Consider the following 24,648-nt stretch of genomic DNA (forward strand, 5'->3'; position numbering starts at 1 on the left):
AGAATAAGATGCTTGACAAGTCCTGTGTTCGGGAGCTCACAAGGCATAGGATGCAGCTGCCTAAGATCAGAACCAAACCGCCAAGCAACGGTGCGCCAAGCTACTACTACAGTGGAAAGAGAAGACGAACACAAAACAGGACTTCTTCATAACAGGAGCAGCTCTTTAGCGACACCAATGACTTAAGTGCAAAGGAATTGAGGAAAGACTTGCTCATAACTCCCGGATACTTGACTTGCTCCTTACTCTATACTTGTTGAACTAAGTTCATTGCTTTGCTGCGAGGTAAAGTACTTGCTTTTGTCAGGTTATTCTCTTTATTGCTCTAGATTCTTCTCTTTATTGCTCTAGTAGTTGCTCGGCCTCACCACTTGAATTCTTTGGTCAGCGAGCCCAGCCCAGTGGAATCCGTAGTGGTTGAAAGCTGCCCTTAAGTTAATGGTTAGAGTTTCATCAGTTCACCAGGCAAGCGTATACTAGACAAGTGTCACTCCTTACTCAGGTACCAGAGTGCACTTTCATTCTCACTTGACTACTTTCTAGTTTCATTCTTTCACTGCCTTGTGCAATTCCTACTTTCACTACTTTCCAACTTAGTTCCATTACAGCTTCAAAGCCTCTAACTAAGGACCATGGTAAAGCAAAGAAATACTCAATTCCATCTCTTTGAACTCCGCTGACATACCTTACTGGTTCAGATCCTTTGCCAACAACTAGAAAAAGAAAAGGACTACTGGAATTCCACTTGACTACTTATTCCTCCCCTGACTCAGATCCTGTTTAAGAGCCAGATCCCATAGTAAGATAGAATTTGGAACTCAACCAAAACTGACTATAAGGGCTCGCTAACTACTTACTTGATAACTACACTTTCCGACTTAACTTCAATTAAACGACTTGGACCTTGTAAACTAATACTTCTTGAAACAAGCTGCTTTCTTCTATCCCTCAGGTTCCTGCACTGATCTGGTTTACTGACTTTGTTGACAAAGTCGATGAACTCTTTATTTGTAGCCAGAGGGGAGGTATACGAGTTACCAGAGCCAGAGGTATAGAATCACTTGTTACTAATTAATAACAGAGGTCGGGTCTATGCTTAGGGCCGTTCTTTTGTATCGGTTCAATTTCCTTTCTGAATGGAATGAGTTTAATCGCGATGCTAGTGTTGTATAGGTGATTGGCTTTCCCGAGTCTATAAGGGAATAAAGGAGATCAGCTACATTCCATACGGCTGGCTTACGTTTATCTACTAGGACAGGAAGCATAAGCTAGATTAGGATCAGTATTTGCAAGAGGGCCGAGAAGAGCAGACTGTTTTCAGGTTCCCTCCCACTTGCTACTTACATAAGAACAACGGGACTTGCTACTTTAACTACACTTGATACTTTACCTCGAACAGGTAATTCATAAGCTGACCTCTACTCTATATTACTTGAAAGTAGGAAATTCAGACCGAAGCTCAAACAGAAGAACCCAACGCCAATTAAAGAATGGGGGAAATAGACTTAAGTGCTAGGTTTGAAGTGAAGCTACGAATTCCAGTATCAAGTCCGAATGCCTGTCCTTGGATACGAGTAGTAAGTACAAGAATCCACCAAATAAGTCAGAATTGCACTAATTAGTCTAAGAGTTCAACTCTATATCCGGATCGCCTATGTGCTAGTGTTAGCCTGCCCCCCTTTATCTCATTCGAGAACTCCTTGCTTGAATTCTGACTCCGGTTAGTCACTAGCCTAGTAGTTCATTACTAGTAGTTCATGACTTTCTTTGCCTTTGTACTTTGCCTTTGTAGTTGTGGCTTGGCTGGTGATGATCCTACTCCGGACGTATATATATCTGTTGCTTCAAATCTGATCCCCTTTCTTTGCACTTCACTTCAATAAAGAGACTCACCCCACCCACATCTATTAGTTGTAGCTTTTCTCTGCCATTAGTTCCGGGTGTGTATTCATTATCTTATACAATATTAGCGAGTATTTAAACGTTATCATATATTCTATTTATTCTCATATATTCTATTTGCTAGTAGTTTGCTTATAGTAATTCCTGTAGTTTGATTCTAGTTTTCTATTGGTTTTCTATTAGTTTGCTTATAGTCATTAGAGCAAAAACCAGTTCTACTTTTGAGCAAAAACTTCTCTGGTTTTCTTTTGAACGGATAGATCTGTTGTTCGGGTGTGAAGTCAATTGTTTCCTATTAGATTCAAACGGGGCGAGGCGATCCTGTGATTCACTCAGAAGCCTTTGATTCACTCGGAAGAAGGACCGGGTGCCGCACACTCCCAACTGGCCTGACCGAACCATACCGGAAATTCTGTATTGAGTATTTCATAGTATAAGGCTCACTGGCTGTAGTGGAATGGACAAGTAAAAGAATCAGAATGAAAGCAAGGAGCTTAAGGACATGAAATATACTTCCTGTCCTGCGGGCAAAGAATGAGAGCTAGGAGCTTAAGAGTTACAGACTACAACACTGCCTGCTAGGACTGCTGCTGGGTAGTTGTAGTGGGTAGTTATGTAGTATGGTACTGATGCTAGTGCTGCTAGGTATATAGCTAAGCCCCTATTATTAAGTCTTGCCCCATCAGAATGCAGCTAATCAGTAGAAGCCTTAAAGCCAGGGCAGCAGGAGCCAGATGCTTGATAAGTTGGGATGAACCCAGTGAATCCGAGACTTCAACCGGTGCATCTAAGACTTCACCCCTTAAGCAGTGCTAGGAATAGAACCAATAGAATCCACTGTTTCAGAAAGTCAACTCGAATTGCCTGGCCTGATTCCGATTGCCTAACACCGAGAGAATATCCTTCTTAAGCTCTTGTTAGCGGTGCGACTTACTATTTCGTATCAAGAAGAAGAGAATCAGCTGTTTCCAGAGCTGGATCTAAAGAAAAGAATGAAGCAGTAGGCGAACTATGATTCTGCTTCAACAAGACTAAGTGCGCTAACTGGTTACTTTCCGGGCGAAGGAGTGTACTCTTACTTAAACCTATACTATAGTCACTATCTAGATTCAATTAGTAAACTCCCCAGAGTCACTATCTAGATTCAATTAGTAAACAATCGGATTCTCTCTCTCTCTCTGGGTTACTTGAATATTGATTTGTTACTGCGCCAACAACACCTTTCCTTTCTACCTCAGCTGTATAGATTAGTATTAGATTGGATTTCTTTATACGATGAAAGTCAACTTGCAGTTCTGAACCGCCAACACCGAGATCCTCTACATCTCTTGCCTCTTGCTCGTAGAAAGAAGCTCTGTAGGGCGTTGAAGCGCTAAGGTACGATTGATAATGTCCTGTTAGAGTTTCATCCCCAAGATAATCAGCAGTGCGCTAACGGGAAGGAAAGTCGTATTTGTTACTTAAGCGCTCGGCTCTATTTTAGGAATCCATCTTTCTAGTTGGCGACTCGAGAGGTGTTTCTTCAGTGCTTACTTGTTTTGTGAAGTCAAACCTTTACTTGGCCGTTAGCAGTCAGCTGCCGCGCAAGCGAACACAACTAAGGCTATCAGACAAAGCAACTAGGCCCCAAGCAACTACTAGACAAAAGAACTAATGTAAAAGCCGAAATCAGAGGAACTCATACTGACCTTTTGCCTATGAAACTGCTTATCACTTGTAGACTTTGCGCTTGCAGCCCTTCACCCAGCTTGAATGCCATGCCATCTTATCTACTCGGTGAAAGAGCTGTCAATAATGCCTTACTCGTCGTAATACCCATGTGAAACTATACCCCCTAAAACATCATTGGCAGTAAAGACCTGGAAACTAGTATTTGAAAGAAAAGATAGGATGCTTTGGGGCGAGATCCACTACACAAGCGTAACTCTAACTACGCCCACCGCCCATTACAAGAAATCGGGCATTCAACAATAGGAGATGAGGCTTCTGTATAAGATGAAAGTCACCCAGGCCCAAAAACTGTGGCGTAAGGGAACGGAGTTGCACTTCACTATTATTGGACTGCGAGATGAGCTGCTCTGTTACATTCCTAGGCCAATGATTCTGTTTCCTTACTGAGCAGCGGAATTAATACTGGAGAGTTGAGAGCCCACTCCAGTTCCTGTTCTTGTGGAATCCCCTGTTCCTGTTCTTATTGAAGTTGCAAGTCAAGCCCTTAAGTCAATTGAAGTTACAAGATCTGGCTCTTCATATATGGAATTGTCTCCCTTGCGTACCTCTTTTCCGGCGTTCTTGTTGTTGGCTTAGAAGCGCTAGGTGAGGTTTAGTTTCATCCGTTTGGTGCTTATTAGAGGTACGTAGGCGAATTCTAAGAGTGATAGGCTATCTCCCTCGGTATGAGCGACTTCCCCCTCTGCAAGATGGTTGGAGCACATTTGTTCTACACCCCCTTGAGCGTTAATGTGTATGTACTCGTGTACTGCGATGCAGCTCCTGTCTACCTTGCAAGCTATTACTGCTTTAAAGCTTTGTTTGCTCTTGGTAGTGAGTATTGCCCTATATACCGGCTGGAGTAGTCTCTATACATCTCCCCGAGTACAATTTCTTTGTTCTTTTCTTGGTTTTTAGTGGTTGGGTGTAGTTCCTTATGCGCATCCGTATGTTTGCATACTCTAAGCTAGAAAACAGAGAATAAGAATGATGGGAGAAAACGGAGGATCAGAATGATGGTAGAAAACGGAATTGAGTTAGATGAGACGGAGTTCAAAGAGCCAGAGTAGAGAGAAGAAACTTGATAAGGGGCTTGAGCAAGAGATGGATCTGAATCCGGATCCTCAGCTGTGCCAAAGTAAGCTGCTGTTAGAGTGGAGATTGGAAAAAGAAAAGAATAAAGTACTTGCTTTGAAGCGAGGTGAAGGGGAGAGGGGTGCTTTCCTGAATAGTGCTTGGCTGAAAACCTTATAGTATAGTTCTTAGCTTTCCCTTGTAGGGCTTGCTTGGCTTTTACCTTAGTTGTCGTGGAGAGAGAAAAGCACAAGAGTGAAAAGGCTTCTTAAGCACTAACTGAGTTCAAAGATACAGTTCGAGGTAAAGTGGAAAGTCAAGTTGATAGTAGCGAGTTTCATTCTGATTAGTGGAAGTAGATAGGTCGGGTTTATAGAAGTAGAGAGGTCTCATCGGGTGAAATTAGTAAGTGCCAGTAGTGGTAGTCCTGTCCTAGGTAGTAAATAGAGAAGGCACTGGAAGTGCCCGGTTGTATATAAGGGAAAGCCCCCCGATTGCCTGCATCTAGTACTGAAGTAAAGAATTCCACTCTAACGGAAGAAGTTCGAATGCCCCTAAGCAGTATCAGGATGGAGCCTCATCTTAGGTAATAAGAATTCCACTCACTAGCTACATTCCTCCCGAAGCTACCAAGAACTATAGCCACCGGGATCAGAATCAAACTCGCAGCTAGAAGGCTAAGACTGAAAGCAAAGGTACTTCAGACTTCGACCTGTGATCCCCCGCTTCTCATATAGCTACTAAGGCTGAAACAACTAACAAAGAGACTAAGACACCTAGGTCAGCTAGTCGTGGAGCTAGAAAGGGAGCTAGTGAAACTCGGAATCAAACACTGCACCAACAGACTAAAACAAGGGCGAGCAAGCCTGATACTTGGTAGTTACAGACTGCAGCTAAGGAGTCCAAGTCTTAACCCAGTACCGACAAGAATGCAACCGAGTAGACTCAGAATGCGCCCCATAAGTGACAGGCTATCCGATCCAACTACCAGACTGATACTACTCCTACTCAGAATGAACCTCGCCCGTCACAGACTGATACCGGGTAGACTAAGAATGGAGATGATGCCACTCAGCCTGATCTGTAGGTGTTACAGACTTAAAGCAGTGCCCCTCGGGCCGTTCCTTGGCGCGCCGTTGCTTGGTGCTACACATTAGTAGTTACTTGGCGGTATGTAGTAGATGCTGAGTTCGATCGCCCATTTCGTTAGCCTCCCTGACTGGTCAGGCTTTGCGAGAATTTGTCTAATCGGGCTGTCAGTCAGGACGATTATGGGATGTGTGATTCGAAGTAGTGCCTGAGCTGCTTTTTGGTGTTGCCTATGCCTCTTCACTTTAATAAGCTGTGCAACTACTGCCTCTGTCCTCTAATAAAGTCGGGTTCGGCTGCCGAGATTCTATTATGCTTCTATTTCTTTTGCACTAAATGAAACAAGAAACTAGAAGGGTATGCGAAACGAACAAGCACGCAACAAGGGAACAAGCACTAGTCATTTGGTTTGAAAGCTGTAAGCGCTGTTAGGTTCCCCTACCCTCTATGGGAAGTGCGCTCAATTCTAGCTCTCATACCTGGATCAAGGCCTTGTGCTTACGTGAGTCTCGAAGCTCTGTTGTTACTCGATTCGGTTAGGAAACAATGCTCTGTTGTTACTCGTGAAGGAACTCCTTTATACTAAGCTAGTTGGAACGTTGCTTGTAGGAAGCAATTCTTTGTTGTTTAAAGAATTCCATATTATGCAAGAGAGATCAAATGATTACTTGACTTCATTCACACTGGCCCAAACTCCAATTATCTGTCTTGCTCGTGGAAGGTATCATATCTCGTAACAAGTTGCGATTCAATTAAAGCAAGCAAACAAGCAAGAAAGGCAAAGCTGTATCGCTCGCGCATCCATTCATTCGTTCTTAAAAGAAACAAGCGAGCAACTATACAAGCAAGACGGAACAAGAAGCAACGGCAAGGCAATAAGAAGAGATTACTTAAAGCGAAGAGAGTACTTAAGGGTTCGGAAAGGAAGCAATGCTCGGTTGTTAGTAAGGAAAGGTGCTGAAAGCCAGTTTGTTTCATCTCTTATATATTCTGTTATAGCTCCCATTCTTTAATAAGTTCCGTATTCTGCTACTATTCTGGAATAATATTTATATGATATGCGATCTAGATGAATTAACTTATTAATATCATATGCGATTGATTGAAATGAAATTCCTGGCCTGGGCGCGCTGCCCTACTTGCCCTACTGCTCGACAAAGTATCAAGTTGCCTTTTTTGGGGCCCAGACTTCTTGTTAATGGTTGCTTCAGCAGTAGAAAGTAGCTTCGACCCCGGTGAAGTAGCTCCCTAACGCTAGTAACTCAACAAACAAAAAGCAATGGCAACATTGCGCTAACGTGAGTTTGCCGGCGAAGCAATACTGGAAGAAAATCATACCTATACATAGTATACTTACCCCAACCTAGCCTGCCAGTCTAACATTTCTTAACAAAAGAGAGAGCATTGCTAAAATGAGCATATCTTAGCTCTTAAGTGTTTGCTTTCTTTCATTTCATAATAAAGTGGATGGAATTCAATCTTACTTGAGCCAGGTAAGGGTAAGCGAAAGAAGGGGGGAGTAACACAGTGTTGGTTGTTAATATCTTATATGTTATGATAGCTATCTTCCAGCACAGGATAGGGAGGAAATAATGAGTGTTTTTACTTTTCAATAGATTCTTTCATTAGATAGAATTATCATATTGTGGAATATAAGAAGATAGAATTATCATATTGTGGAATATAAGAGCAAAAGACAAGCATATTGTGGAATATAAGAGCAAAAGAAAAGTCATCAATCATAAGAAATAGATTCCCGCCTCGCCTGTGCTTCGTATCATCAGAATTGGCGCTTGCTTTCTTATCCAGTGCTTCGTATCTGATCGCGCTATAGGGGATTCGGTACCGCAATAATAGGTCTTTCTGTCTGCCTAACAAAAGAGAAATGGCCGTAAGTCTACTTAGTTCATTCATGCTCATAAGATTCTACAAGGGCCAAGCAACTAAGCGCCAAGCAACTACGCAAGTCCTGTATACTTGACTGGTAAGAAAGAGCTGCTGTTAAGAACTGGAACACTTGTGTATGTACTATTACCTTCTCTTAGCGTGCACAGTTGCATGCTGCCTTAGGCATATATCTCTTTCTTAGTTTGTTTCAAGCTTTCCTTATAAGTTAGTTAGTTTCTTCCTTATAAGTAATATATCTCTTTCTTAGTTTGTTTCAAGCTTTCCTTATAAGTTAGTTAGTTTCTTCCTTATAAGTAATATATCTCTTTCTTAGTTTGTTTCAAGCTTTCCTTATAAGGTTAGTGTTTAGTAATGAATAAATGTTGTGTATGTTTCGTCTATAAGCAATTCTTTTGTAGTAACACGGAAAGGCAGGCAACTCTTAACCCTAACTCGTGGAAAGTGAGGCCCGCTCGGGCGGCTTCTTATTGGATTCCTAGTGTCTACTTTCACTGGTCAATCAATCTTTCTTTATTTCGTCATGGCACTAAAGAATCGATAAAGTATGTTAGCATGCATCACTCATTACTATTCGGTACTAAAGGAGATGGAAAAGCCAGTATCCGCAGAGCCAGCCTATAAAGTAGAGTAGGTCCCCTGTAGCAGATGGAAATCCAATGCGTCAGTAAGTGGTGACTTCAGCTGCTAAATAGGCACATATAGTTAACAAGTAATGTACTTCGGGTGGGAGAGCATATATTCATTCGGTACTCTCAAGGTCCAATTGGCATTCAAAGAGGTTCATCGCCTCACTTCTCCAAGCGCCGGATATTAGGATATTTAGTACTCTGATTTGGATTAGGTTAGGAACCATTTGCTGTTACCTGCATTGCGAATTCTTAGGCTAGGTTCCCGTCCCCACTTTCTCCATTTTAGGGTTAGGGTCCAAGCAACTAGGCGTGGAAAGCATATCCCTTACTCGCATTCGCCTAATCGAGCAGAAGGCCACTCGGTGATCATCCTATAACTGGCTAGAGTGAGTGTCACATTACCTATAACAGGCTAGTTTGAATGCAGTAATTAAGGGCACAGGTTTCTATGGTTCTATTTAGTCCTGATTGATGAGGGTTGTCAAAGACCGGATCTTTGCACTTCGCAACCCTATCTGAGTATGTGCTTAGTGCAAGGCCTCATAGAAGTTATAGGTCATGTATACATACGAGCTCCGGCCCTCATCTCATACAAAATCAACAAGTTAATGGATGTTCCCAGTATTTTCTTGGACCCGAGAACTTTCACCTTTGATAGATCATGGCGGTTTAGTTGGTTTGGGAAGTGTAGTTTAGACTGGGCACGTGCGTCATCAAAATGGAAAAGGTAAAGAAGAGATGGAGGCTCGAAGAGAGGAGAGCCATTTGCATCGACCGCTCCTTTAGCCATGAATACCAATAACAGTACAAGTATGGATCGCCTCTATATTGTGTGGGTGTTTCTACTATTTCTTCAAGCTATGGAAAATAATGCGTATTGTATGCCATTCTCCCATCATACTTTCGTTGGAAAACCCAACGCCAAGTCAAACAATTTGTCTCCTTTCACTTTTCGGGAGCAGAGCAGTAAAAGAATAGCAATTCTCAATAATGGAAGAGTTCTTCTGGGGATGTGACATATATCAAACCAAGGAAATACAAAGTAAGCAAATAGACGCTACAATACTCATGGAAAAAATCGACTATAAGAATGACTTACTAATGGATAAAATACACTATCAAAATGATGAAGTACAAAGTGAGCAAATATACTCTCTTCCCCATTTGAAGGAAATAACAAGATTTAGTGCGGAAATGAGGATACAGGACTGCAACAGCTTAAGCCCACTTGAGCAATTTACCATTCACCCATTAATTCTGATTCGTGGGGGCAACTATTATTTCTCATTCACAAATCCATCCTTGTCTCTGCTGCTCACTCTCGGTTTGGTCCTACTTCTGCTTTTTTTGGTTACGAAAAAGGGAGGGGGAAAGTCAGTGCCAAATGCTTGGCAATCCTTGGTAGAGCTTCTTTATGATTTCGTGCTTAACCCAGTAAACGAACAAATAGGTGGTCGAAATGTGAACCAAAAGTTTTTCCCTTGCATCTCGGTCACTTTGACTTTTTCGTTATTTTGTAATCCCCAGGGTATGATACCCTATAGTTTCACAGTTACAAGTCATTTTCTCATTACTTTGACTCTATCATTTTCTCTTGTTATAGGCATTACGATCGTTGGATTTCAAAGACATGGGCTTCATTTTTTTAGCTTCTCATTACCAGCAGGAGTCCCACTACCGTTAGCACCTTTTTTAGTACTCCTTGAGCTAATCCCTCATTGTTTTCGTGCATTAAGCTCAGGAATACGTTTATTTGCTAATATGATGGCCGGTCATAGTTCAGTGAAGATTTTAAGTGGGTCTGCTTGGACTATACTATTATTGAATAATGTATTCTATTTCATAGGAGATCCTGGTCCTTTCTTTATAGTTCTTGCATTAACCGGTCCGGAATTAGGTGTAGCTATATTACAAGCTCATGTTTCTACGATCTCAATCTGTATTTACTTGAATGATGCTACAAATCTCCATCAATATTAGTTCTTTCATAATTGAATCAAAATGAGGAGCCGGGCAACTGCTATGCTTTTGCAGCTCATTTACATTACTTGGATTGGAGAGCTATCAACTATCCTTTTGGAAGCGGATAGTATACAGTGCTAATTCTCCAAAATACATAGGAAAAGCCAACTCATCATGATATTTCCACTCCATTTTCATTACGAAGATGTCTCACGTCAGGATCCGTTGCTCAAACCGAATCACGCCAACGTTATGGAAGTTCCTGGATCGTTTGAAATCAGATTAGTACCATCAGCTGCCTTCATTATTCCATTTTCTAAGTTCGCTATGGAGATGGAGTGCGGTCAGAGATTCATACAGAAACAAAGGAGCCCTTATTTCCAAGCTGGAAAGGTCAAGTCGTTTCGATCCAATACTTTCTTGGGATCTGAAAAAGACACTGCATATGTCAGTTACTTTGAACGACAAAGCGCTCTCCGAGGGCTTGGAATGTCACATTTGATGGTCAGAATCTCGATGGTAATGTCTATATTAGATTCTAAGGTCGAAATACGGGAAAACCCCATCCAATTCTCGATGGAAACAGAGTTTTTCGAATTCTCCCCGGAACTAGAAGAGCATTTCGAGATCTTCGAGCATATTAAAGGGTTCAATGTGACTATTGTGACTTCGGCCAACACAAAAGATGAGACTTTACCATTGTGGAGCGGCTTTTTGCTAAAAGATTAAGGGGAGACTAAGTCAGATGTCGGAGAAGCGAAATATACTTGATCACAAACGTAGATTGCTTGCGGCTAAATATGAATTGAGACGAAAGCTTTATAAAGCCTTTAGTAAGGATTCCGATCTTCCATATGAGATGCGGGACAAGCTTCGTTATAAGTTGTCCATGTTGCCAAGAAATAGTGCCTTTGCACGAATAAGAAACCGATGTATTTCCACGGGTCGCCCTCGTTCCGTAGTTAAGTTCTTTCGCATTTCTCGTATTGTTTTTCGTGGATTAGCATCTCGAGGTCCTTTGATGGGCATTACAAAATCCTCTTGGTAGCACAACAAAGGTTATAGCTCCGAAGCTGGTACACAAGCAAGGGTTTTAGGTACATTACCATATGGCTCCTGACCGAAAAGACCTAATAGAGTAATCCCAACTCTCGCAGCAGAGATGATAACAGCACGGGAATCGATTGGCTCTCCACCGAATCAGACATAGACTTCAAGCTGGGTAGTACTCTTGGAAAGATAGAAGATCACCCCGTGAACAACATCTAAAGTGACGAATGGCACCACCAAGACATTATTAACAATTCTTTTTCCATTGTCAGAGAACTCTTGTTCATGTTCACGCCTACGTGCTGAGCCCACCATTTAAGTCAGAGTCTGGGAGTGGGCCCCATTACTAACACAACCAAATAGGGTTCCAAATGAGAAAGACCAATATGTTATTCGTTTCGTTGGTAGAACCTACGCTCATTTTACAATATGATAGTTGATTGACTCTCTCTCGTCCAATAAAAAGCCATAATAGTATATCCGAGAGTCAAGTCACTTTCAACACTTCTGATTCTCTCCTTTCCAAAGCTCCACAAGGCAAGCAAAATACGTCAAGTAATAGGAGTCGAAATTCCATAAGTAATAGGACATGACATACTGTAGTAGCTTGGTTTGTTCATTGGTCTTTCTTTCTTTTTGAGTTCTTTCTTAGTTTAGATGGAAATCGACGTTCTTTTCCAAAGTAGTAGGGCACTTCTTAATTCAAGGCTTTTCTTTCATAGGGTTCTCTTAATGACTAGTCGTTTGAAGCCTTAATCAATCAAGTTTCCGTTTCTTTTGCTTGGCCCGTTGCCCAGTCACAGCCTCCTTCTCGCCCAAATTGGATTAATGCAGGCAGCTTTTTTCTGATTCAGGGCGCAGCGAAGCCCATTTCTATATCAAGGCAAAGAGATCAAATAAGGGGAAGAGGAGTTTTCACGAAAGAAGATAAATGACTCTAAGGAACCAACGATTCTCTATTCTTAAACAACCCATACCCTCCACACTTAACCAGCATTTGATAAATTATCCAACTCCGAGCAATATTAGTTATTGGTGGGGTTTCGGTCCGTTAGCTGGTATTTGTTTAGTGATTCAGATAGTAACTGGCGTTTTTTTAGCTATGCATTACACACCTCATGTGGATCTAGCTTTCAACAGCGTAGAACACATTATGAGAGATGTTGAAGGTGGCTGGTTGCTCCGTTATATGCATGCTAATGGGGCAAGTATGTTTCTCATTGTGGTTCACCTTCATATTTTTCGTGGTCTATATTATGCGAGTTATTGCAGTCCTAGGGAATTTGTTCGGTGTCTCGGAGTTGTCATATTCCTATTAATGATTGTTACAGCTTTTATAGGATACGTACCACCTTGGGGTCAGATGAGCTTTTGGGGAGCTACAGTAATTACAAGCTTAGCTAGCGCCATACCAGTAGTAGGAGATACAATAGTTACTTGGCTTTGGGGTGGTTTCTCCGTGGACAATGCAACCTTAAATCGTTTTTTTAGTCTCCATTATTTACTCCCCCTTATTCTAGTAGGCGCCAGTCTTCTTCATCTGGCCGCATTGCATCAATATGGATCAAATAATCCATTGGGTGTACATTCTGAGATGGATAAAATCACTTCTTACCCATATTTTTATGTAAAGGATCTAGTAGGTCGGGTAGCTTTTGCTATCTTTTCTTCCATTTGGATTTTTTATGCTCCTAATGTTTTGGGGCATCCCGATAATTATATACCTGCTAATCCGATGTCCACCCCGCCTCATATTGTGCCGGAATGGTATTTCCTACCGATCCATGCCATTCTTCGCAGTATACCCGACAAATCCGGAGGTGTAGCCGCAATAGCACCAGTTTTTATATCTCTGTTGGCTTTACCTTTTATGAAAAATATGTTTATTCGTAGTTCCAGTTTTCGCCCGATTCACCAAGGAATCTTTTGGTTGCTTTTGGCAGATCGCTTAATACTAGGTTGGATCGGATGTAAACCAGTGGAGGCACCATTTGTGACTATTGGACAAATTCCTTCCTTTTTGTTCTTCTTGTTCTTTGCCATAACGCCCATTCTGGGACGGGTTGGAAGAGGTATTCCAGATTCTTACACGGATGCAACTTGATCAAACACCTGATCAGTGCATTTTTCTTACAACCAACAGTTTGCCATTAACGAGTCCTTTGAGTATATTACACTATGAATTTACAAGCAGATGAGTTTTAGGCCTTGTTGATAGAGGCTTAGATAGGGAGAAATCAAATACTATACTATTGTTTTGGGTGCTAGGGCTTCACTTTCCCATACGTGAAAACTTAGGACTTCAGCATAACTCACACTAACTAGAATGAATTCTCAAAGAATCTGAACTTGCATATGATAATAGATAGTAACCAGACTTCTTTGCTTACTCTATTTGTTTGCGCTGTCTGTTCTGTTCCTTAAAAAGACTGCTCTCTCTCTTCTATCTCTGGTAGACTTGACTTTGACACCACTCGTTAAGTTACCTATCTACTCTCCTTTTTGACCAATATATATCATACCTAGGGTGGGAACAATACTTATGATCTTTATCCTGATCTAGCTAATGATCTTGTAGACTAGAATTGCTGCTGACTCTGGTGCTCTATCTGTGACTGCGACTGCTGGATCTGCTCCACCTATTACTGCTGTCTCCGCTCTACCTGCTTACTTGACTCTAAAGACTCACTAACAGGCCGCGATCCGCAATAGTATAATCGATTAAGGAAAACAGCCAATACCACGTAGTACTCTCAATCAGGGGCCAAGCTACGACTAATGAACTAACTCCTACTGTTGCTCACTGAAACTACACTTTCCACTGAACCTCGAACGTCACTTTCAGAATCGATCTCACAATGTTGTACTACTTTCCTGGATGTGTTACTCGCAACTATATTAAGCCCCCTCCACTCAAGCTTGCGCGATCCTTATCCTTATTCTTGACCTTATGAAGATCAATTCTCTGATTCAACTGATCCTGACTCGGAACTTGTAGAAGCAGACGTTGCCACTTTGTATAGATTTGAGGAAATACCCAAAATCCCTTGAGAATGGAACTGCCACTGATGCGCTTTAATAACTCACTTACGCCTTAGAGCACTTGTTGCTTGAGTCACTCACTTACGCCTTAGAGCACTTGTTCTAGTTGGGGTTGTCCCTTGTCAAACAGTTAGTCTATCTGCGGAGTCTCTCGATCAAGCATTAACCGCTACATTACATGGGCTATCCGAACTCCCTTAACAAGAGACCGGAGCCTTTCTTTCGAGTCGCGGGGTCAACTCATATTATGGAAAATGACTCCATTAAGCCCCCAACAAGAGCTCCCTAAAACTGGACTCTTATACGTGCTTACGTAGCCTAGCCCGGCTAGCTTTTTATTGACTGAACCCCTCCCCTCCGTAAGAGAAACAGTAAGCTAACGACATAATTCATAGTATTCCTGTCCTGTCTTCAACTAACGGGAGTTCACAAGGGAAATAATTCTATACGAGAGTCTATCGTTCGGCAATAAAGTTCTCAAACTACCTACTATGCTGCTTCTTTCTATTCAACAAGCGCTATGCAAGAAAAGAGTAAGGCTCAGTATAGGGTTCGTCAGCTTACTTGCGCCCTTACTCCGGCAACAGATCTTTCTATTTCTTCTTCTGGAACAATACTTTATCATGCTTATGATCCAGCTTTCATCTCTTTGCTTTCCTGGCACTACGGATTATCGAACTGCGGATTCAGTTGCTTGTCGAACGTCACTTTCCTCCCCAGAGGACTAGGCGGAGGACTAACGTAAGGCAGAGTCAGCATCAGCCGGAGTAGATTCCAAGTCTGGATCTGGCTCTCCAATTCCAGTTTCGTTCGGGTGATAGCCTTCTTAAGCGGTAAGTCCAGTAGTATACGCTTGTCGGCAGTTTTCTGGTTTTGTTCTAGTAAGGGAAATAAGGCAAGGCAATTCGAGTCACCAACACCGATCAAAGTCGCTAAGGCTTCGGCAGTGGATCATTCCATTCTGCAATTCCACTATTCATTCGATTCGAGAGTCGATTCTAGCTTCCTTTATACTGTTCCTTGGAAACAGCTTATCAGCTTACTTTTGCCAACACAGCTTGACTTTATCGACACAGTAGAAATCCAATCTTGATATTGATAAGATAGAAACTCACACTATACTTGTTGAACCATTTACTGCTGCCGACTTCACCACAACATCTAGACTTCGCCCCCAAAGAGATGAGTATGCACGGCGCTTCAATTGACGACTCACTACTCGGTACTGAAGTACCATATTCTAAGTTGGGCAGCTGATGAACTTATTTATACACCTGACTTCTCATCTACTGCTGTATCTGGCTCTGCTCTAACTGCTTCCTTTAGCGCTGAATAAGGTGGTTGAGGCCTCTTTCTCGTTGTTTCAGCTCTGGTAAACTCCAATTATAGCTCATCTGCAGAGTGGGCATGAGAAAAAGGGGATTCTGCTTTCTTTCTTTTGAGGCGCAGCTTAATTCTTCAACTTTCAGAGAGGTTCTTCTTAATTCCGCAGCCCTAACTAAGTCCTAAAGTAGAGATAGTTTATTGTGTTGAAGTGGAAATAGAAGGAGGTGCTTCTTATGCGCTAAGTCCTTATTTAGTGGAGTTAAGAGAAGAAGTTAACAAGCTAGTTCCAGAGTGATTAGTTGGGTGTGAGACCTTAGAGTCCGTTTCCGCAGTCACCTTTGTTAGACCTTAGAGTAGTTTCTTTTCTGTAGTCACCTTTGTTAGACCTTAGAGTCAGTTTCCGTAGTCGTGCCGGTCAGTGATCTTCCGGGGCGGTGCACTCAATTGAAAAAAGCACTCACTGACGCTATAGGGCTCATACGAAACTTGTATAACGGTGTCTATGCCACTGCCTCTGTCCTAACCTAATTCATAGTGTTGGATTCAGCTGTCTCTGTCCTTTAGTTTTTAAAAGCAAATCCAATAAGCTTTTCTAATCAAAAGCAAATATCTCCTTAAAAGAAAAAGAAAGATCAGATAGATAAACAAAAGAAGGAAGTGAGCAAGCGCTGTAACCGAGAAAAGAGTGCATGCTCATTAGGCCCCGACCGCCCCTAGCTTTCGTAACCCGTGCTTGATGCCAAAGTTTGATACGTCGCCACCACTTCGACCCGGCACAGGCAAACAGTAGCTTCCCTTAACTAAAGCATGGAACCTCATACACCATAAGATTTTCTAAATAACATATTATCATTGTGAGGAAATCCGTTTCGACGACAGTAACAAAGTAGGAATGCTGACCCCGACTAACAAGACAGAAGGTAAATAATCGATCAATTAGATTGAAGTCCTTTTATTGAGTATTCGTTTTTGAATATGCTTGGCTTCCATTGCATCACACCTACGATAAAGAAAGGCGGGGAAGGCTTTATTAAAGAGTCAAAACAAATTGATGCAGGTCATAGTAAAAACAAACAAATTGATGCAGGCGCCACATAAATAGAAAGCATGTAAATAGAAAATGTGCACACTTAGTGAGAAAAGGAAAAAGCATGAAAACAGATCCAAACTATGAGTAAGGAACTGACTTACTGCTTGGCCCACTAAGGGTTACAGAGGAGGATGCAGTTTAGGGATGATTGCAGGAAGATGTAGTTTAGGGATGATTGCTCTTTAATCCGTCCCTTCCTTACTTCACAAAAGAACAAATTCCCTAACTCTGAGAAAGCGAGTCTTGTCTTCTTGCGCCGCTCTTCCAGAATCCATTCGGGTGGGCCAAACAAGGAAGGCCGTGGATACACCACTGAATCGGTCGGGCAGAGAGGTGGTAACCGTGAAACTCCTTTTTTTGAATCAAAAGGGATGGTCTTACTTGTTCAAGACAGAGAGCAATTCCATTGAAACCATTTACTGTCTTAAAAAACGAAGTGCTATTCTTTCTTCTCCAGCCCCTCAGGTAAAGAGCAACTATGTTATTAGGCTCAAATGCATCAGAAGCACCATTTCCTCGTGAAAACTCATATGTGACAAGTATATTATAGATAGTACTAAAGTATTATAGATAGTACTACTGAAAACCACCCATGTGAAACAGAGCTAATGGCCTGCCTGCTTTTTAGCTTGACAGATAAGGACTTCTTGAAGAGGAAGAGGCATTGCAAATCAATCTTACTGTGTACCGACCCATTAAGGATCGTTGAGTTACATTGGTTGCCTGCCGGTTGCAGATGAGATGTTGTTGACTCGGGCAGAGGCACTTCTACACCTTAAGCAGCCTTTCTATTAACCACAGGAAAGGGTAAGAAATGACAACGATTCTAATAGAGCGGGCCCCCTCTTTTCATGTCATTTGTAAGCGTAAGCGCGAAAGAATGTTGTTGTAGATAACTGTGCCACTATGAATGATTCAATTAAGATGTAATATGTTATAGATTATTCCAAATTATATCATATGTATCTCCTCCATTATAAGAAAAAGATGTAATATGTTCATAGAATAGATTATTCCAAATTATATCATATGTATCTCTTCCATTATAAGAAAAAGAAAGGGTACCGATACCCACATATAAGAAAGAATGTCGGCACCCACTAAACATATAGTATTCAATTAGAATCCAGATTAGGTAGTCCTGGCCAAGCAGACAAGTAACGACTTATATAGGCTTGGCGTCTAGTAGTTACTTGGCTCTTTGGGTTCCATTCCTGGATCCGAAGGTTTCTCAAGTAAGTAAGTCGCAATCGGTTCTTCAAATGCTTGAGTGGAAAGATAAAGATCTGAATAAGGATATTCATCAGGATTAGAATAAGCAAAAGATCATAACTGCACTTGCTCATAACTAACTACCCACTAGCTGCCCTGCCGTGAAACATTAAGTAAATATTACCCAATTTTCTACGCCCGTCTGCTTCTTTAAGTGTAAACTAAGACGACAGGAAGAGGGGATTGATTTCTGGCTGTCCTAACAAGGCAAATATCCTATAAAGAGAGGACGGGACTGCTTCCTCGTGTACAGCTATAGAATTCCCCGCTTGGATCATCGGATGAATTAACAGTTTTCCTAAGCTTGATGAATGTGCCGAAATGAGTTTTTTGTGGCGAGAAAGAGATGATTTGCTGTTTTCAGGTGCATATGAAAAGTAGGTAGGTGCCAGTCTTGGATTTTTGGTCTAGGAAAAACCGATGCGCCACGGAGAACACTTTTCCATACTAGTTATAGTCTAACGGTTTGAATTGAAAGAAAGATTCCCTTCGAAGCCTTCTTAACGCTGTAGCCCCTGAGATTCCTCGAGCTTGTAAACATTACTCTTTCCATAAAGCATTTATGAAACACTTTCCATTCGTTCTGCGAATAGCTTGGTTTTATTATTCCTTCCTAAAAGCGAGTGTGAAATGCCTTGTGTAATTTCTTTGTTGCTATACACTTAACACTAAGCAACTCCACGCCAAAAAGGTCTCGATCAAGGGCCTTCCGCCTTCTCGTGCCACAGCTCTAATCCGAATGGCTTCAACTATGAACGCAATTTCCAGTTCGAGCAAGAGCCGTTTGTTTTTCGAGAAAATCCAGAAACTAGAAAACGGATCGTCGTTAAGTCCGGCTTGCAGAACCGTCTTTCGGATAACTATAAGTGTGAGTCGGTTAGCTCCTTTTTCTGTTGCTGTAGTTGGTCGATAAACACTCCTATATTTAGTAATGAAAGACTTAATTCAGTGAGCTTGGTACCGCCTGTTCAAGGGGTTGGAGGAGATCAAACCCAAGAGAGGCCCGAGCACAACGTCTTCATGAGTTAAGTGTTCCCACCTTGGGAGCTGAGAGTCAGGCCTGCATTAGTGGAATATCCTTTACAGCCTTCCTTTATCCGACCAGACAACTATTCTAGTTCCACTTTTGATACCGGGCAGAGCAGCTAAAGTGGCTGAACCCTCTTTCTTTTGGCAGTTGCTTGCGAAGAATTTGGGTATTTACTTATCCTAGCTCAGATAGAGCACTTGAGAGAGAATTAGAATAGTAGGTTTGGATCGTAAGCACAATGGACTCGCTGCCTTATCTGTCATATAGGAATATCGATAGCGAGCAGTACCCATCGGTTGCAGCTATAATCGTTTGCAGCTAGTACCCATCGTTTGCAGCTATAAGTATAGAGCTCGTTCTTTTCTTACTTACCCGACGGTCGGAACTTTCAAAGGATTCTCCCCATCTAAAGAGCACTTCGTTCCTAATAAATGCAGACGGAAAGGTAGGTGCTGAAAGCCAGTGGAAGACTTATGTCGAGAAGAACGTAGTGGCTTGTTGGCACAGATGCCTTAATTGATCTTGTTGGCACAGATGCCTTAATTTAGAATTGAATCCATCCAATTATGCACTTAAGAGATTGACAGTCCTCCGCTCAGGCAAAGAAAAAACCTAATCTTATTATACTTATATTGGATCCAAATTGAGAATAGAACCTAAAGGTTGGTGGATCATGGTTCTACTAAGCGCCCTTCACCCCTGGTCCTTCTCATATGTCTTATACTGGAATGGCATTTTCTTAGGGTAAGTTCTTTGTCAATAAATTGGATGCCCTAAGACGTAATCAAGCCTTGCCTTTTCTTTTTGTTCTCGATCTCTTCTCTTTAGAACTTATAAATAGCACGTAAGCATGACAAAGGATGGGAGCGGTGATTGACCAGAAACATTCTGTAAAAAAAGAAAAGAGTATCTTGCTGGAATGGATTTCAAAGAGCAATCGTAAGGCCCACCAATCTAACGCCGACAAGTGGTAAGACTATCCCTCGTAAGACCGACATTCCTCATTCACTTCGAGGTGTGGCGCTAACTAGGCATTCAACGAAAACGGAATTAGTGCTTAACTGAAACTCCCCTTTAAGACTTATATACACAAGCAACAGGACTTGTTTCTTGCTATGAAGCATAAGATCAGATTGTAGGAGAAGCTCGAGCATCAAAGTCATAGTTTAGTTGCTTGTTCCGTAGCTGGTTGACTCGCTTCACTCATATATACATCTTTCTGGATTTATTAAGTACTTAGCACTGAAGAACCCCTTCCCTTACAACAGAATCACCTCTTTAAACTGAAACTTTTAGGCAATAATCATCTTCCTTCTTCAGATAGAAATCAACGTAAGCCAGAAATAGTACTTAATTCTGCCCCTACCTCTTCTTTAACTTGCACCAATGGAGCTCCCCCAGATGTGGCTTCTAAGTCTGATTGATCTAAGCACAGCAGATTCTCCTGATACTGCGGATTATCTTACTTGTGTCAACTGCACCACTACTTTACTCGGGAAAGCCTCCACCCACGGAGTCTGGACCTGTCCTGTCTTCATTCTCAATTCCAACTTTGTAAACATGAAAATAGAACCTATTTCTATACCTTATTGCTGCTTCCTTTCGCAGTGCTTCTTCTGTTGACTCATTGCTCTTTCTTCCTTAACCTTTCAGAAGTAAGCTAAGGTGAAAAAGAAGTAAGCTAAGGTGAAAAAGAAGTAAGCTAAGGCTTGAGCTACACCACTAACGCACTTAGGCTTTCGCCGACAAACTACACTCTTTCTTTGCCTTATAGCCCTTGCTTATTGAATAGAAGTACCCGTATTTAAGAAGATAAGATTTAGAGGCAGTGGTAAGAAGATAAGATTTAGAGGCAGACAGACTCACCCTTAACTCAACTACTCCGGCACAAGATGTTGCTTGTTGAATGGAGTTAGGAACCGTATACTTAAATAAAAGGACAGAAGCAGAGGCAGCACCTGTAGAAAGGAATTGAGGCACAGGAAGCTCCAATCCAAAGCTAACAGGTGGAACTCCCTAATGCTATTGTTCCAGAAGCCCTTTCCAAATCTAATATATGTCTCTTAGCAAGTTGTGCTCCAGCGGTCCAATAGTTTACCTTATTGCGGGAAGCAAGGCAAAGAATCAAGTACTTGTTTTGAAGCCTTTAGTAGCAGGTGCTTGTGTTGGAACGGTAATTGGCTTGGCTCCGAGTGTCATCCCTAGTTTCATCAGTTTTCCTATATATAGAGAAGAGAGAATTAAGTAGACTTTCCTATACAGTGTAAGTAGACGGGAAAGATGAGTAGTTTCCGAGTACTTTTCTGCAACAACTAGCGGCACTGCCGTTCCTATAGCTCGCTACCGTTTTAGCTCAGGCTCCTCCGCCCAGAACACATCTATTGTAATAACTTTGTTATATATATTACTTTTGCTACCGCTCAACGTCTTGCGCCGTTGTTTGGTTAGTAGTGTCTTGGCGATCGGCTTGGCGAACACAGGAATTGTTATAACTGCGTTATAACATACTATTGTTGCTGCCGTACAACGGCTTGCGCCGTTGCTTGTCTATCCGTTCCTTGGCGGCTTGTCCCCTCCTAAATGAGATCTTTTCTTTATATATGATGAAACTCACTCGGGTCGGGGTTCACTCATCGGTCAGAATGCAACCAGGTAGTCACAGGTATAGATGGGTATTGAACAGTGGAGGGCGAAGTAAGAATGTCCCTAAGCAGTCTAAGAATCAAACTCATAAGACAGAGGCCAAGCACTAACAACCGGAACCATTGAACCAACTAACGGAATGCAACCCATGAATCCAAGCCTTAACCCGGTGCTACTAGGACTTAAACAGTGCCCTACTATGTTAGGTATTGGTACTAAGGCTGATGTGGTAGATGCTAGGTATTGGTTTGTAGCTGGGCAGACTGATCTAAGGTAGTCAGTATGGGACTGGCTCTGAGTTAGAGACTTAACCTAGTGGTACTCAGACTTAAAAACAGTTCTGCACTAACAAGACTGAAACTAAGGTTGGAAAGCTGGGTTTAGCTACAGCAACTGGTACTTTTACTGGTAGATCAGCAACTCCAAGTCCTGTGTTCGGGTAACTCAATCTATTCTATTCTTTCAAGTAAAGGCGCTTGGGTAACTCTCCTCAATGGTGGCAGGGAACAGCCCAAACAATCATATCGTCGTCTGCGGACTCGGGAACAGCCCAAACAATCATATAAGGTATTAGAGCAAAAGGTCAAAGAGATGAGGCTGAGGCTTCTGATCCAACTCCTTATCCGGTTTATGTAGCAGACTTTCACACTCCCCTTGAAAGAACCGCGAAAACAATACTTGGCAGGAGAAAAGTAGTCAATTAAGCAAGTTGTATAACCCATGTGTGAAGCAAGTAGTCAATAGATAAGTCGACTGTAGTTGCCTGTTCCCCGAAACACCCATAAATAAGCATTAGCACAAGTATAAGCCATAAGATAAGGGAGTCTTGTATATAACTAAGAAGCGGGTTATTATTGAATCAGAGGATTGATCTTCAGAAGGATAAAGAGAATCATCATCATCAGAAGAAGCAAGGGTTAAGATATTCCTGCCACCAGTTGCACCTTAGCTAGTTTAGCGTAAGAGAAATTCATTAGCTGACCCTATTAAGTAAGTCGGAAACCAGAACTCCACAAACAAGAACAATGAACTTTAGGGCTGGACTACCTTTCTTATGAGACCCCTCTGGCTACTTAGTGAAATTCTTGGATTGACTGTTTTCATTCCTTCAATTGACTAGCGGACCTGGTGAAGTCTAGTAGTTGCCTGCCCCTAGTAGTCCAGTGAGAGTGATAGCTCAATGTAATCGACCCTTTGTTTCATATCCCGAGTGGAGTCTGGTTAGAAGTAAGAGAAGATACCCGAGTGGAGTCTTAAGTGGACAAGTAGGAGAAGAGGATGTAGCTAAGTTGACAGCCCCAACAAGTAGTATCAGTAGGAGTATCGGAGTAAGTTGTATAAGTAGGAGTGAGGGCAAGAAGAGAAGATATTACTCGCGCCCTAAGTTGTAGAGACAGGAGAGGTTCGAGTGTTGCAGTAACAGAATCATAGGATTGATCCGCGCTAAGGGAGTTTCTAGTGTCAATTCCTGGACTACTATCAGTAGAAGTTGAATACGAGTCATAGAGGGAAAAAGCCAAAGCCGAGGATCAATATCTAGTAGAGCTCTTTTATAATGTCCTGTTCGAGCAGTTCCTGTGTTCGGCGGCAGGAGCCCCGGTAGAGCAAGGCAAGTGTCTGAGAGAAAAGGTAGTAAGAACGAAGGAGGAGCTAAAGAATCAAAGTATGGAGTTCCGAGAAGTTGACACTAAAGAAAGAGTGGAATTCCTTGGTTTGGGGGTTTTGGGGGTGACTTCCCTTGCCCACCTGTCCCATGGCTACTTAGGGAAATTCCCCTTAGTCCCACTGCAAGGGTTCCAGCAGAGTTAATTAAGTACAACACGAGTAACAGAACGAGAGAAGAGAGAGGCATACTCTCACTAAGCTTGGAGCTATGAAGTAAGGCTCGGCATGAACACCAGCAATACGCATTTTATTACACAACGAGCAAGGCCGGATTTACTGAGTCCGCAAAGTCACTACTAGACAAGACAATAGGCAAGTCGAACAAAAGTACTATCTTATCCATTTGCTATGAGCCAAGTCACCACTAGAGCAAGAAATCAGAATGGAATTGGAAGTTTCATAGGAGTCCTGAGTATGTTGTTATATGAAATACAAAATAGGAGTTAATGGAGTTATATTCACAAAATAGGAGTTAATGGAGTTATATTCATAAGATAAGATAAGAATTCCACTCAGAGGTGAGCTAGAGAGGTGAGCTAGTCGGAAAGTGGTAATTCCAGAATGAGTTTACAGAGCGAACACTAGCTGCAGGAGCTTCAGAACCATACCAGAGTCGAGAGAGGCGAATGCAGTTAAGAGTTGACAGAGCCGAGCCTGTTGTTGGTGACTATCGATCAGGTGTTTCATCCTATCTAGTAGTAGCCAGCTAAAGCTGCCCTTAATTAAGTCGGTATCGGATAAGAGCCCTTATATTAAGTTGGCTCAATTTGAACTCGTTGCCATAGCCCGGGTATCCAGTAGTTTAGAGTTGATAGTTGCATTCTGTGTTTCATCTGTCTTAGTTGCGAGAGGAGAGGAACTCTTTATTAGTTGACAGAGGAGAGAGAGGCAATAAAGTCATACTGATAGGTCGTTTCGGGTGCTCAAACAAAAGAAGTAGGGCCCTTTTAGTAAGTTGTTCCTATTGCCTATCAAACATGCCCATAAAACACATGCCCGAGCCTTGTTTCTATTGATAGGAAAACAGAAGGAGGGGCTTGCCGCGTAACTTACATAGTTCCTTGGCCGGTATTCCACTTGGGATGAAGACTAGATAACTCGCGAACAGGGGCAGGCTTGAAGCACCTTACTTTCTTGCTTGTTCGGATGGGACCTTACTTTCTTGCTTGTTAGGATGGGTATGATAGTAGCCTGCTGCTTTGCAGTTGTTATTCTGACAGTTTCGTTTGATGCCTTGGCCCTTAGTGCCTTGGCTC

At 42.1% G+C, this 24,648-nt stretch overlaps 2 protein-coding genes across 2 annotated transcripts; both read left to right on the forward strand.

Moving 5' to 3' along the window:
• Nucleotides 1–9,302: 9,302 nt before the first annotated feature.
• On the forward strand, nt 9,303–10,324 carry LOC103973622 (ATP synthase subunit a). The gene has a single exon (XM_065176257.1). The coding sequence runs from the start codon at nt 9,303–9,305 to the stop codon at nt 10,290–10,292; it is 990 nt and encodes a 329-aa protein (XP_065032329.1). The 3' UTR covers nt 10,293–10,324.
• A 122-nt stretch (nt 10,325–10,446) lies between these two features.
• Nucleotides 10,447–13,526, forward strand: LOC103973625 (large ribosomal subunit protein uL5m). The gene has a single exon (XM_065176258.1). The coding sequence runs from the start codon at nt 10,449–10,451 to the stop codon at nt 11,001–11,003; it is 555 nt and encodes a 184-aa protein (XP_065032330.1). The 5' UTR covers nt 10,447–10,448; the 3' UTR covers nt 11,004–13,526.
• Nucleotides 13,527–24,648: the final 11,122 nt, after the last annotated feature.

Source organism: Musa acuminata, unplaced genomic scaffold, assembly GCF_036884655.1.
Source record: "Musa acuminata AAA Group cultivar baxijiao unplaced genomic scaffold, Cavendish_Baxijiao_AAA HiC_scaffold_429, whole genome shotgun sequence".
Taxonomy (NCBI): Eukaryota; Viridiplantae; Streptophyta; class Magnoliopsida; order Zingiberales; family Musaceae; genus Musa; species Musa acuminata.